Source organism: Protobothrops mucrosquamatus, unplaced genomic scaffold (genome assembly GCF_001527695.2).
Source record: "Protobothrops mucrosquamatus isolate PMUCROS unplaced genomic scaffold, P.Mucros_1.0 scaffold415, whole genome shotgun sequence".
NCBI classification, from domain to species: Eukaryota; Metazoa; Chordata; class Lepidosauria; order Squamata; family Viperidae; genus Protobothrops; species Protobothrops mucrosquamatus.
In genome coordinates, this window is record NW_015386744.1 from 299,192 (window position 1) to 314,154 (window position 14,963).

Sequence of the window (14,963 nt, forward strand, 5' to 3'; positions counted from 1 at the left end):
CTTCGAACTGCGGTCTTGCTTTCTGATTAAAAAACGTTTTGAGTTCATCACGAAGCTCAAAAACACGTTTTAAAACTTTTCCTCTTGACAACCATCTCACTTCAGTGTGAAATAGCAGAGCATTGTTCGGCACATCCAACTCGTTGCACAGTTGCGAAAACAGTCGACTGTTTAAACTGCTCGCCTTTACAAAATTGACAGAACTTATGACGCTTTTCATTACTTTTTGTAACTCTTGTGGCAGTGTCTTTGTTGCTAATATTTGCCGATGAATCATACAGTGAGTTCCGATGACTTTTGGTGACTCATTCAGTACCAAACGTTGAAATCCAGACTGACATCCTAGCATAGCTGGAGCACCATCTGTGCAAACACCACAAACCTTTTCCCAAGAGATCTTATGCTCTTTCAGAAATNGGTTTGCAAAAAAGAAACTCATCTTTAAAGTCGCCATCATTAATATACCTCACGTAAACCAGTAACTGTGAACAGTTTGCAACGTCTGTAGATTCATCAAGCTGGATACTAAATATTGGAAGTGGAGCAGATTTAATTTCTTGGATTACCTGATCAAGAATATCAGCAGACATGTCATCTATTCTTCTGCGGACAGTGTCCTTAGATAAGGAAATTGCACTCAATTTCCTAACAAATTCGTCTCCGATCATAAATCGAACAATGTCTTTGGCCGCTGGCAACAAATCCTCAGCAATGGTGTGAGGTTTCATAGCTCTGGCGATTCTGAGTGCCACCAAATATGAAGCTTCAACGGCTGCTACGTTTTGTTTGCGGTACTTGCCACGAGTGTCAGGTCTGGCTTTCTTGAGTCCATCAGCTTTGCTTTTAAAATAGTTGGCATCCTTGCCGGCAAAGCTCGGATGCTTGCTATCAAAATGCCGTTTTAGTTTGTTCGGCTTCATAGATTCGGCTGATAGAACTTCAGAACAAATAACACATTGCGGTTTCTCAATTCCTGCTGTAATTTTTGAGGTAAAACCATACTGTAAAAAATCCTCACGATATTTTCTTTTCTTAACGTTCTTCTTTACACGATCCATTGTCATGGGATGGTTTGCTAATGAAAATAATATATAACAATAGCTTTAATAATACAAAAGATGATACATGGCATAGTTCAGTCAATACAGTTCATTAAAGTTTCCTATGATTTACCATTCTCTGTGTTGTTTTTTTTACATACCTGTTACTATCACAAGGGGCAGTATTCACATCAACCACAGCTGAATATAAAAAGACAGATCAGCATCCAGATTAAGTTCCCATGGTACAGATTTTTTTTTTGCAGTAGTTGATGATTTTACAGTACATGATTTTACGTTTACCCAGTAATTATAATTCATGAAGTGTCGTTTTACCCCCAATACTGCTGCTTTCAACACAGTAGCTGCTTTTAACAGAGTAGCTGCTCTCAACACATGTGTAACTGGTCCGCATAAGTACATTATGGCACCAACCCTGTCACATACACCTGTATTTGTACGGGGTGTATGTGATGGGGTTGGCGCGATGATGTCATCACGCCGGGTACTCGTCGTATGTGGGCGTATCTGCATGTGGGTGTACCCGCCTGCAGACGGATAGAGGAGCGGTGTCTCGGTTCCTAAGACCATCGGAAATATGTGTTTTCCGATGGTCTTAGGCGACCCCTGTGAAAGGGTCGTTCGACACCCAAAGGGGTCGCGACCCACAGGTTGAGAACACCAAGGCTAGTGAAGAGGTTCAAGATAAAAGAAGCCTCCAACTGAAATGTTTGCATTTTTAAACAATGGAAATTCAAATGATGCCTTGGTTATGGATGCTTTCTTTAATTTAGGGGGGTTGACTAAAAAAAAAAAAATCAGACTTCTCCAAACTTGGAATGGCCTCCTACTCTTGTGTCTGGCAACCTCTGAACAGAAAAAGAAGGAAGACCTTTCAGAAATCTATTAAAACATGGTTTTTGCAGCAGGTTGGAGGATCCCATGGAAGTAGGGATCTAACCGGAGTCGTCTTGCAGGGGAGATGAGCCGCATGACAGTTTAATAAATGAAATTGTAAAAAGGGAGCCCACAAGGTTGCAACGTGTGTACAGATGGTGCCCCATGCATTATGTTTATATTTAACTGTTTTTAATGGGTTGTTTTATTGAACGCTGCCCACAGTCACATGTGTGAGATAGGTGGCTATATAATCTTGATAAGCAAGTGTATATATAAACTGATAAAGAGATAAACAAGCGTTCCCAAGATGGGCAGCTATATAAGTTTGACTGATAAAGAGATAAACAAGAGTTCCCAAGATGGGCAGCTATATAAGCTTGACTGATAAATGAATGAGTAAATACATACATACATACAATCCCTGAGGTCTCTGGGCAGATCTGGAGGGTTAGTTCCCAGTCCTCCATTCGTGGAACTGAAGCCAATTAGGCTCATTAATCCCCATTCAGGGAATCCCACCTGAGCAGCCCCCTAAATAAGAGCCCGTGTTCCGCTTTCTCCCAAGGCAAAATCACCCGGCCCGGGAAAGCCAAGGGGAGGAAGTCCAGTTACAGCGGCCTAACCCAGCCAGGCCCGCCCCGAGGTCTCTGAAGCCAACCCTGGTTAGACGTGCCGTGTGAAGCCACCTTCCTAAACCTGGGTCAGGGGCGTTGTGTGAAAGGACCTGGGGGGGGAGAGAAGGCTGCCATCTTAGCCTCCTCCCGGCCGAGGAGACACAGCAACCTTTTCCCTCGCTGCCAGTCGTTACCTGCTGAGGCGAAAGGAGCGAGGAGGACGAGGTCAGAAGAGGCCTTCAGGCGCCATGGCTCCCCTGCGCTCCCTCACGCACAGTAAGGACCATGTTTTTATTTCCCCCCCCCCTCTTTTGCTGAAGGTGGACTCTTCCATAAGGAGCTGTAGGGCCCTCTCGGCCTTGCCGAGCCCCGGTGGGCAAAACCATTCCTATACACGGGGGGGGGATTGGGTTCGCCCTCAAAGGAGAAAGCAACGACGGGAGCCACGACGGGAGCTCAGTCGAGTGAACCTCTCGTTCGTGCGCTTTTGCCTCCCGCCAGAAAAGCAGTCGCCATTTTCTTTACCTGACCGAAATGGGCAGCCAAGGCCTCGGTCTTGCTGAGGAAGGCCGAGCCCACCCCTCAACCCCCCCCCCCCACAAACCACGAGCATTCAAACGGGCATCTTACCGTTCTCGTGGAAGAAGCAGAAAAGACTGCCTAAATCCGAGATTAACTTCCCAGCGGCTTAACTAGTACCTTCCGCTCTGTCTCTTTAAGAAAGTCGTGCGCGGGGAAAATTCACTTTTCTACATATTGACGGACAGGGCAGGTCCCGCCTCCGCCGCGCGCCCATTGGCTGTGGGTCCCGCCTCCGCTCCGCGCCCATTGACTATGGGTCCCGCCTCCGCTCCACGCCCATTAGCTATGGGTCCCTCCTCTGCCGCGCGCCCATTGGCTATGGGTGCCGCCTCCGTTCCACGCCCATTGGCTATGGGTCCTTCGCGCGCCCATTGGCCGTTGGTGCCGCAGGCGGTTCCTTTTCAAAAAATAAGCGCGCGGGTTTCTGGAGTGCCTCTTGTCTTCTTTTTCCCTCAGAATTGGCCGCTTTTCTTCGCTCCTTCGCCATGCCGGTCTCCTACGAATCTTCCCCCGCCAGGCTAAATATTCCCAGCGGCGACACGTCTCATCAGAGCCTGCGCTTCGTCAAGCTGACCGAAAATGCCTTTGCGCCTTCGAAAGGCTCTTCCCGCGCGGCGGGCTACGATTTGTACAGGTAAGAAAGAACCTGGGATCCTGTGGAGATTTCTCCCAAATGGTGGTTTGGTTTTGTTTTGGGTTTTTTTTTTCCAAAAGACTTTCTTGATGCTTTCTTTGAAAACCTTTCGCTCCTCAGGCCAGAAGTTTGTTCAGAGTAATGGAGTAAAATGAACAATTATTAGAATAATGATTTGTCTGCATAACTGCAATAATGATGTGTCTGCATAATTGCTACAATAATGAGGTAATGCATAATCACTGGGAAAAATACACTGAGAAAATTCTGTGTCAGTAATATGTGGCAACCAAATGCGCTTTGCACATGGATACTTTGTATGTAGCAAAACCTTCCATTGTATGCCTGTGAGAAACGCTCCTAATGTATTACAGTGTATTATCATGTGTAGTCCCTTTGTTCCTGAAAGGAGGGGAGTATAAAAACTGAAGTCTAATCCCGCCCTCCTCGTTCAGAATTGCCTATCTCTAATATGCCTCTGAACCTTGCGCAATAAACTTCTCTGCTAAACCCCTCTGGAATTCGTAAGAGTTCTTTCGTTTTCCCCAAGAAATTGAACTGAAGAAGAAGCTTCTTGGAAGAGAAGCGAAACGTTTTCAAAGGAAACACCAAGAAAGTCCAGTTGCTTTTTTTGAGAAAAACGCGTACACACACACACATTTGGGACAAAAAAAAATCAGTGTGGGCTTCTTATACCATACCCCCCTCCCCAGTAATCTGATCATGTGGGAAGTCAGCTCCCCAGAGAAGGAAATATTAAAAGGGCAGAAAAATATATTTCCTCAAAAGTATTTTAAAAAGCAGAAACCAACTTTGCCCCCAAGTCTCTGTCCCCCCCCCCAAGCAGGAGCCAGCCCTATACAAATGCAGATGTAAAACCATCAGAAAGTTGGAGCCAGAGAACTCAAGAAGACAAAGAGAAAATCTGCATACCCCACCCAAGAGTCATTAGCCCCATCACCAGGGAAGCAGGATAGGATAATAGGATTAAACCACAGATATCAAGGCCTAGAAAAACACTCAGAGATAGCCTCAAGGTTCATGCCACAGGAACAGGAAACTATTCCAAACAAAAGGCTAGAGGGGGTATAAAAACCTACTGCCCATGTGCTCACATCCTTCTTCCCTCTGCTCTTTCCTGCAAGAACCATCTTTCTGCCTCTTCAATAAATGTAACCTTCTTCCCAAAGCAGTCGCCACGTTGCTTATTTATCCCCGGCTTGGATGAACCAGGATGAAGACTTTACTTCTGACAATCATTTTTCAAATCTGCCTTAAATTTATGGTTTTAATCTGTTTTGCTCTGTCTTTAATCAAACAATTCGTAATTGCTGCATTTTTTTCTTAATGGCAGGCTGTTTGAGAAATGGGTATGAATTTGAATAATCCATATTGTTGAGCAGTTTGTCTCAAAATTTCAGAGTATTTACTGTGCTAACCCATAAAACACGTTTTTCTTCTAGTACTCTACCAAGGAAATAAGACTTATACTGGTGCAATAAAACAACAATTCGTTCATTTGAAGCCAAGTATATGGATAGTATATAGATATATAGATAGTCCTCGCTTAACAACCTCAGTTGGGACCAGGACCAGCAACTCTGTCGCGAATCAATGTGTGGTCATTGAGTGAGACATGTGGCCACAGTCTGCTATTTTATCTCCATTGACTCCTTGTCCCCAGATCATGTCATTTTTTCTGACCTTCTGGCAAGCAAAGTCAATGGGGAAGCCAGATTCACTTAACAAACATGTTACTAACTTAACTATAGTGATTCACTTAACAATTGTGGCAAGAAAGGTCATAAAATGGGGCAAAGCTCACTTAACAAATGTCTTGCTTAGCAGCCTAAGTTTTGGGCTCAATTGTCAAGGACTACCTGTGTATAAAAAGAAATGATATCTGCATGCAATTTGAACTTAGTGATTTTTCCTTTTCCCAGCTAATCATATTTTTTTTAATGTTTGCTTTCATAGTGCATATGACTGTGAGGTCCCTGCTATAGGGAAAGCTATTGTGAAAACAGATATTCAGGTTGCCCTTCCTATTGGTTGCTATGGCCGCGTCGGTAAGTTGTTACACAGAAAAATTGTAATCTTATAGGTTGTTTGCTAAACCTTTATTTATGAAAATTAGAAAGTGAGTCCAAGTCATAATTAAACACTTTTTCTTCTCTTTGATTTAAGCTCCTCGATCGGGATTAGCTGTAAATCATTTCATTGATGTTGGTGGTAAGTAATTGTTTCTGAATGCAATTATATCAGGATATGCATTTAGATGTTACAGCATAATATTCATATTTCATCCTTAATTTAGGAAAAAAAAATCTCAGTGAAATAAATTGGCAGGTCTCTAAAATATGGTTTGCTTATATTAATTTGCATATTTAATAAGGTGGAAGTACTGTACTCTGTTCTGGGAACAGAAGTATTGAAACATGAAATGTGAGTTTTCTTTATTATATAAATAAGCCTATAATTTTAGTGAAGCTAAATGATGGAACGTATGTTCTTTGCACATTCTGTAATTCATGATCAAGTTAATTAAAGCACATCTGTTAAAGCAAATGACCGTGAACTAAGCTCTGCAGAACTATGTTAGCAGTTGGCTGGATACATTTATCCACTGCATATATTTATTTCAGTTAAGCAATGTTTGGAAACAAATGTTTTCAAACTTTTTAAGGAACCTTCACATTGATTCATTTGTTACAGAGCTCCTGAGCTAATAAGACTAAGGTTCTACTAAATGTAGATTTTAAGTCATGCCACCCACCCACGCCTCATTGATTTTAATTGAAATTAGGTACAACTAGAGAGTAAACTGCTACTGGATTAATACTTTTAGATATATCATAGAAGCCCATTGCTAGAGTGAATTTAAAGCACTATATATATATCCTTTGCAATATATATCCTTATCTATTACAGATATCAAATACAGGTAGTCTTCACTTAACAAATTCCTATGCAAATGATGAAATAATCTTTTGAACAGTGGACCATAACCTGGTTTTGAGGCTTGCCAGCATAGCCAACCTGGTTGATCTGGTGGTAGTGGCTTTTTCCCCTCTGTGTGTATTAATCGAAGTCTCCATTTCCCCAACCAATTGTTGGATCGCGACTCCTCAAATATACAGTGAAACGTCTATATTGTTGCATTCTTTTTTTTTAAAACAGCTGGCGTAATTGATGAAGACTACAGGGGAAATGTTGGTGTTGTATTGTTTAACTTTGGAAAGGAACCATTTAAAGGTAAAAACATTAAAGTTGGAGATTTAAATGTTAAGCTGATACTTTCCTTAAATTTCCTGCTTTTAAATTAGAGCTTACATGTAAAAGGTGTTAAGAGGAAGATTTAAAAAAAGCATGAGTGTTGATCAGTTTTGGCAGAACAACTGAGGGAGCTTCAGGACAATTCTCCCTTGATGGAAACATGTATACTGCATTGTAAATATAGCATTAATCAAAACTCCCCAAACTTTTCAGCTCATCAACCCCTTTATAAAGTTTCAGATTGTTCTTTGACCTCCAAACATTTGTTATATGAAAGTAAATCCTACAACAGCACTAGCTGCAATAACAAAAATAATAACAGATAGTCCCATTCACCCTTGGGGAATGATATTTTTTTAAAACTATCAGTTTTTAAATTCCTTTTTTTTTTTAAGTTAAAAAGGGTGACAGGATTGCTCAACTAATCTGTGAGCGCATCTACTATCCGGTTCTTGAAGAAGTCAAGGTAAGAAATTGGAAAGAAATAACTGCTAACCCAGTTATCTTACTGTTAATAAAATATAGGAATTTAAAGAATTTATTTAATGAAGGAATAAGGGCAAAATCTATTTGGTTCATGTTTACTTCAACATCTCATATATATTTTTGTCAGTGGTCTGCTGATTTGAGTTTGTAGTGATATAACAAATTACTTATGAAAATAGATTAATGATAGATGATTATAAGAAACCATGTCTGTCATATACTGAAATGTTTAGAAATGTTTGCGTGAGTATAGAGGTAGACTTTCATTCAGTGACTATTTGAACTTGCAACAACCCTAAGAAAGGAGATTTATGACATCCTTGACTGAACTTGCGGCCCTTGCAGTGTCCCCAAAGTGATTTGGCAACTGGCACGTATTTATGCCAGGTGCGGAGTCCCACAGTCATTATTTGTGACCATCATAACCAGCTTCCAACACGTAAAGTCAGTGGGGAAGTGGGTAGCAAGTCAGAGTCACATCATGCTACAAGTCTGGCAGAGTCACACAATGTTATATTTTATGACTGCGTCACTTATTGACTGCCAGCAATCCCAACTGTGGTTAGTGAGGGATTGGGATTTAATGTATGCACTTTTTTCTTCTTCTGTTATTCAATTAAATGAATTCTATTTTTCAGGTTTTGGATGAAACAGATCGTGGCTCAGGTGGTTTTGGATCAACTGGGCAGAAATGAAGACAACTTATATATTTTTGTACACCTTTTTAAAATGTAAATAAACTTTTGTTAGAAAATTGCAGGATTTTTTTTCTTATAAGGGAGAAGTGAATTTAAAAACATTACTACAAGGGAAAGAATCTAGCTCTTATAGATACAGGTTGTGTTTACTTGGTGCTGTTGTGGTGAGAGGAATCTGCCAAAAATAACTCACTTTCAGGGACTACTTAAAACCTGCCCCATTTATAGATAGCCCTCACCTAACATCCACATTCCATGACTGTTTGAAGTTAAGACTGTACAGAACAAGGAGGGCTTACAACAGCTTCTTGTTCTGCAACAACATTTCCGTGTCCCGCAGTCATACAATCAGTGTTTGCGACCTTCGCAGCCAGCTTCGGACAAGCAAAGTTGGTGGGGAAGCTAGCAGCAATTCAAGCATGATTAATGACCGCGATTCACTTGTCAACCCAACTGGAGTTGACATACTATGTGGTAACTCAACCAAGCCATGTGGCTTTACATGTTGCAACCACATAGCGGCAGAGTTCCCCGTCCCAATTACTATTGAGAAGCAGGACCTACCCTGTACTCACAGGTCAAAAAAGTCATTGTCAACAACCTTCCAGCTCTGTTCAGTTCCAACTCAACTATCTTCAAAAGAAATCCAATTCACAATTTCATATTCTAACCAGGAACACTACGGTTTAATCAACATGAACGCTCAGAATCGTGCTTGTTATGTGTTTCACTTTGAGAGTGGGCAACTAAATTTCATTTTTTGATGTGTGCCATTGTGCCCACAGTTAAAAAAAAAACGACAATAAAGGTTATCTTGTTACTCGTGTATATACTTGGCACAACCGCTGAGTACCAACCTCTTCTGGTAGATATTCTCCAAAGCGCCTGGAGGCAGGACAAGAAGCAACGGGTGGAAACTGATCAAGGAGAGAAGCAACCTAGAACTAAGGAGAAACTTCCTGACAGTGAGAACAATTAGCCAGTGGAACAACCTGCCTCCAGAAGCGGTGAATGCTCCAACACTGGAAGTTTTTAAGAAGAGACTGGACAGCCATTTGTCCGAAATGGTATAGGGTTTCCTGCCTGAGCAGGGGGTTGGACTAGATGACCTCCAAGCTCCCTTCCAACTTTACTATTATTATATTTGCCCATAACAATCTGTATACTAGTCAAAGTCAGCCAATGAGACATGTGTGTACAGCCAGATGGGTAATTGCAAGACCAGATAAATTCTGACTGGGTGCCATTTTGTAAAGCAATGTCAGCTTAATCAGGTTAATCGTGTAAGGAAAGAACAGGATTTACTTCCATCTTTCTCTTACAATGAGCATAAGATGGGAATGAAACTTACACCATCTATAGATTGAGATTAAATTGTCTATTCTACCCTTTTCCTTTTGTCTGAAAATGTCTGGTTCACTGAGTTGAACGGGGTCCATGTGGCATTCAAGTACAGTACCAGAGATCCTATTTCAATTTGCAAACCTGGTTTGGCAAAACCATAATAAAGAGCTTATCAAAGCTAGAAAACTGCTGCTGTATTAATGATATAACAGCTTAAGCAAGCCTTATCTAATTCTGCTTGTTATAAAGAAAATTTAAACGCATTGGAGCCCTGGTTTTCAGCCACTGAAATTCTTACGTAAGTGTTTCTTCTCTCTGCAAATATTTATACAAATGTTTAAGCATATTAAAAACCACAAGATCAAGAAGCTCGCTGCCATAAAGCCATAAAAGTTGATCAGACAAGCACAGGACATGTCTTACATTGCCCAGTAATCCTGTATGGCGTTTTGTTCCCTGTCAAATACATAGAACCGAAGATAGTTAATAATAATTGGAGGGGTGAAGGATAACCATCATTTCCACTCTAGCAAATAAGCCACTAGATGGCACTTGAAAATAGCCTTTTCCTATTTTTTTTCCCTTTTCCCCCCAAAAATGTCTAGGTCTGTAACTAATCATCACTAGGCCTTCCCGTGAGATTATGTTGGTGGAAAGCAACAGAGCAATGGCTGAGAGAAACTTGGCAAAAAGATGTCAGGGCATGGAGAGAAACAGAATCTACAACTGAAAAGTTTTTGGAAGACTGGGCTGTTTGCACAATTGTTCCTGGCTTCCAAACACAAAAACCTTTCCCCAGCTTGGTTTTTCAACAAGAATGGAAAAATATAGCTAAGAGAAACATTCCTTTTCTTCTTCTGATTTTTTTTTTTTTTTACTTTCTCAGTCCATCAGCTTTCATCTTTTTCTCGGTTCAACTTGATTCTTGCAAGTATGTTCAGTGCTTTGCATTTTATGTGTGCGGCACGCCCTCAAAACAAGCAGAATTTTGTGGTCCCCCTTATTACTATTCCTCTATTTCTGCCTTGCCTGGGACCCAGGAAACATAATAAAGTTGGAAGGGACCTTGAAGGTCATCGAGTCCAACCCCCTGCCCAGGCAGGAACCCTACACCATTTCAGACAAACGGCTGTCCAGTCTCTTCTTAAAAACCTCCAGTGTTGGAGCATTCACCACTTCTGGAGGCAGGTTGTTCCACTGGTTAATTGTTCTAACTGTCAGGAAGTTTCTCCTTAGTTCTAAGTTGCTTCTCTCCTTGATCAGTTTCCAGCCATTGCGTCTTGTCAAGCCTTCAGGTGCTTTGGAGAATAGCTTGACTGCCTCTTCTTTGGGGCAGCCCCTGAGATATTGGAAGGCTGCTATCATGTCCCCCCTCGTCCTTCTCTTCATTAAACTAGACATACCCAATTCCAGCAACCGTTCCTTATATGTTTTAGCCTCCAGTCCCCTAATCATCTTCGTTGCTCTTCTCTGTACTCTTTCTAGAGTCTCAACATCTTTTTTACATCGTGGTGACCAAAACTGGATGCAGTATTCCAAGTGTGGCCTTACCAAGGCCTTGTAAAGTGGTATTAATACTTCATGTGATCTTGATTCTATCCCTCTGTTAATGCAGCCCAGCACTGTGTTGGCTTTTTTGGCAGCTGCAGCACACTGCTGGCTCCTATTTAAGTGATTGTCCACTAGGATCTTGGATACAGCTGGGGCCTTGGATGAAGCCATTTTTACTTCACTGCTTCCCACTTGTGTGAATGCGATGCACATTTAATAAATAAGAGATGTCCTTGTCACAGACCCTTCAAGTTTCCAAAATAGGTAGGTGCCACACTTTGGTCACAAACTATCCCAATAATGGGAGTAAGGGAGAAGGGGAAAAAACTGTAAGGTTTTCCACTTAGCCTCACAATTGCCCCAGCATTACTCAGGAATTTAAAAGAGCCAAAGAGTCGAGGTTTCAGCAAGCAAATAACTTTTATTTTGATCAAAACAAGAGTTGGGTGACCCCATCTCTCTTCGTGGCTGGTAGAGAGATGAAGGCAACAACCAGAAAAGATGTCTTCCACCTTTTATACCTTTCCAGGACAAAAAGATCAGGTCTTGGTACCAGGCATAAGATGGCCCAAAAAAATAATTCCTAGATGATGACTCATACACAGCAACCCAGACTCCATCCCTAACTCCTTTTCTCCCTCCCCTTATAATGTGCTCTTTTCATATAAGCAATCACCTATACCAAAGCATGAAACATTTGCTTCTATATAACTAATTTCCCAATCTAAAGCATCTACAAAGCTGCTTGCACATAAACAAAGATATATATAATATATATAATATATTATATATATATATTATATATATAATAATTAGAAAATATCACTACTAATATCAATATTACTAATATCAATCTTAAGCATAATAAAATCCCTTCAAAACCTTTGCTTGTTCTTTCAAATATTTTTGGGAGAATGTGCCCTAAAATTCTCTCTATTTGGGACGGTGCTATATATCCATAGCAAAGAACACCTCTCAGTGTTAATTCCTTTTGTGTACTCTTTTCCAGCGCCTGTCAGAAATGTTTAATGTTAATTCATCAGGAGCCTGTTTGGATGCCTTAACAAGTTAATTATCCATGTTTTGGAAGAACAGCTAAATGATAGCCAGGTAACCCACTCAACTGTGGTGATGTTCCAAAGTCCAGCAAATGTTTACTTTGATTACTAACTGTGATAAAGACAATAAAATAAATCTATATGTCACTGAAACCATTTCCAAAATGAAATCACTTTTTACTTTAATGTCAACATCTTATGCTTTAGAATCTGGACAGCAACAGCACAGCAACAAAAACAGCAAAAAAAAAAAAAAAAGAAGATAATAATTGAGATTAACTCCAATTGTCCAGGACAAAATTACTGCAAGATGTCATAATTGGACGAAAACCAGTCTATTTCTTTTCCAACGAAAGAGAGCCAACCAGATGTCTTTAGACCTCATTTGACCACCTGCAGAGATCATAGCTTCGAAAATTCCTCCTATACCCAAGAGTAGGATGGCTTCTGAAAAATGTAAATTTTTAATGTTAACATCTCCTCATCTGACCCCTTCAAAAAAAGGGGGGGCATTAATCAGCCTTCCTTAATCTGCTGTTCTCTAAATATATTGTATTATAATGGCCTGGTTATCTACCCAACATGATTATTATCGTCCTCTCTTAATTCAGAGATGCTGCTGTACAGTGACGGAGTCCATATTTAAGGCTTCCCTGTCTGTCTTTCACCCTGTTCGTATCCAGAGATATTTATTATTAATACACAAAAGGCTTGTCAATCGGGAAGCGCGAAGGCGCTTAGAGCAAGAACACAAGGCTGAAACATCACAGTGGGGAATCTGTGGGTATAATGGCATTTGGGAATGACCTTGAAAGACAAATGCACAGGTATAGTATAGGGCAGAGGTAGGCAACCTTGGCTCTTTTATGACTCGTGGACTTCAACTCCCAGAATTCCCGAGCCAGCATGGCTAGCTCGGGAATTCTGGGGGTTGAAGTCCACAAGTCATAAAAGAGCCAAGGTTGCCTACCCCTGGTATAGGGGGTACCTTGCTCAATAGTAGTAACTGTGAGAGGGACCTTGGAGTCCTAGTGGACAATCACCTAAATATGAGCCAGCCGTGTGCTGCAGCTGCCAAAAAGGCCAACACAGTGCTAGGCTGCATTAACAGAGGGATAGAATCAAGATCACGTAAAGTATTAATACCACTTTACAATGCCTTGGTAAGGCCACACTTGGAATACAGCATCCAGTTTTGGTCACCGCGATGTAAAAAAGATGCTGAGACTCTAGAAAGAGTACAGAGAAAAGCAACAAAGATGATTAGGGGAATGGAGGCTAAAACATATAAGGAACGGCTGCTGGAATTGGGAATGTCTAGTTTAATGAAGAGAAGGACCAGGGGGGACATGATAGCAGTCTTCCAATATCTCAGGGGCTGCCCCAAAGAAGAGGGAGTCAAGCTCTTCTCCAAGGCGCCTGAAGGCAGGACAAGAAGCAACGGGTGGAAACTAATCAAGGAGAGAAGCAACCTAGAACTAACGAGAAACTTCCTGACAGTTAGAACAATTAACCAGTGGAACAACCTGCCTCCAGAAGCTGTGAATGCTCCAACACTGGAAGTTTTTAAGAAGAGACTGGACAGCCATTTGTCCGAAATGGTGTAGGGTTTCCCGCCTGAGCAGGGGGTTGGACTAGATGACCTCCAAGGTCCCTTCCAACTTTATTATTATTATTATTATTATTATTATTATTATTATTATTATTATTATTATTATTATTATTATTATTATGGAAGGCTCAGATAAAAGAGAATATAGCCCACAGATCCATAAAGGGCAGAGCAAGACGCCTAGGAGAGACCCTCTCCAAATTATCAGGCTGTAAAAAGTGATGGAGAGGGGGAGAGAATTGTCCTTTCAGACTTACAAGATGTTGTTAAGTAGCCTTACAATAAAGTTGAATTAGCTCATCTGCTCTTGTTTCCCCGTCTACTCTACCTGGGAGGGCTGATGGTGCCCCACCCAAAGTGAACCGAACTACAACTTTCAGCTCCCCCCCCAGCCCAAAAAAAGGATGGTAGCAACAAAGGATCCAGAAAATTGCAATTCAGTACTTGAGAGAGCGAGGGTTCCCCACCTCTGCTCTAAACCTGAACTGTTCAAAGCCAACGTAGATGTCCTTGAGGGAGAAAATGATTTTTTTTTTAGACAGGGAAGGAAAGAAAAAAAAAGTACAGGAAAAAGCAAGGCAAGAGAACAAAGCCAAAGAGTTTGGGAACAGCTGGCAAACACAGCAGCTTTGCTACCATTTCATTATTCAGCTGGGACGCTTTCTGCGAAGAGTAGAGATGCCCTCAGAACTGGTGGAACTCATTCATTGCTCTTCTGAAGCCAAATGAACCATCTGGCCCCGTGCTCAGCTTTCACTGACTCCGTAGAATGTGTTGCCACGCAGTTTTGACTGATTTGGAGGTTCTGACCGCACTTCGCTGCAATAATACATCATGTTGATCAGAACAACGCCATTCATTCTAGCCATATTGAAGTATATGACTACTTCCCAAGGCCTGGAATGCTTGTCGCGTCAAAGATGCCTCAAAAGCCAGTTTGGCACAATGGGGCTTGTTGCTTTTCTCCCGCTTCCCGGTCCAAAACATTCAACTGCAAAGCAACCGTTTGTTCAAAGTTGCTGCTAAGCAAGGCTGCAGAGTTGATTGGAAGACAATGGCACATCTACGTTGTTTTTCCCCCACTGCGTTTGGATCTGGAACCCAGCCAATCATTTGGGAACATGCGTCGGTTCCCACATGGTTCCAGGTTGGGGTGCAATCCACAACG

General features: G+C 41.4%; 1 protein-coding gene across 1 annotated transcript; it reads left to right on the forward strand.

Annotated features, from left to right (window-relative positions):
- Positions 1–3,561: 3,561 nt before the first annotated feature.
- On the forward strand, positions 3,562–8,280 carry DUT (deoxyuridine triphosphatase). Its single transcript, XM_015816227.1, has 6 exons — positions 3,562–3,770; positions 5,748–5,839; positions 5,958–6,002; positions 6,951–7,025; positions 7,442–7,512; positions 8,171–8,280. The coding sequence occupies exons 1-6, from the start codon at positions 3,622–3,624 to the stop codon at positions 8,225–8,227; spliced, it is 489 nt and encodes a 162-aa protein (XP_015671713.1). The 5' UTR covers positions 3,562–3,621; the 3' UTR covers positions 8,228–8,280.
- The last annotated feature ends 6,683 nt before the right edge of the window (positions 8,281–14,963 follow it).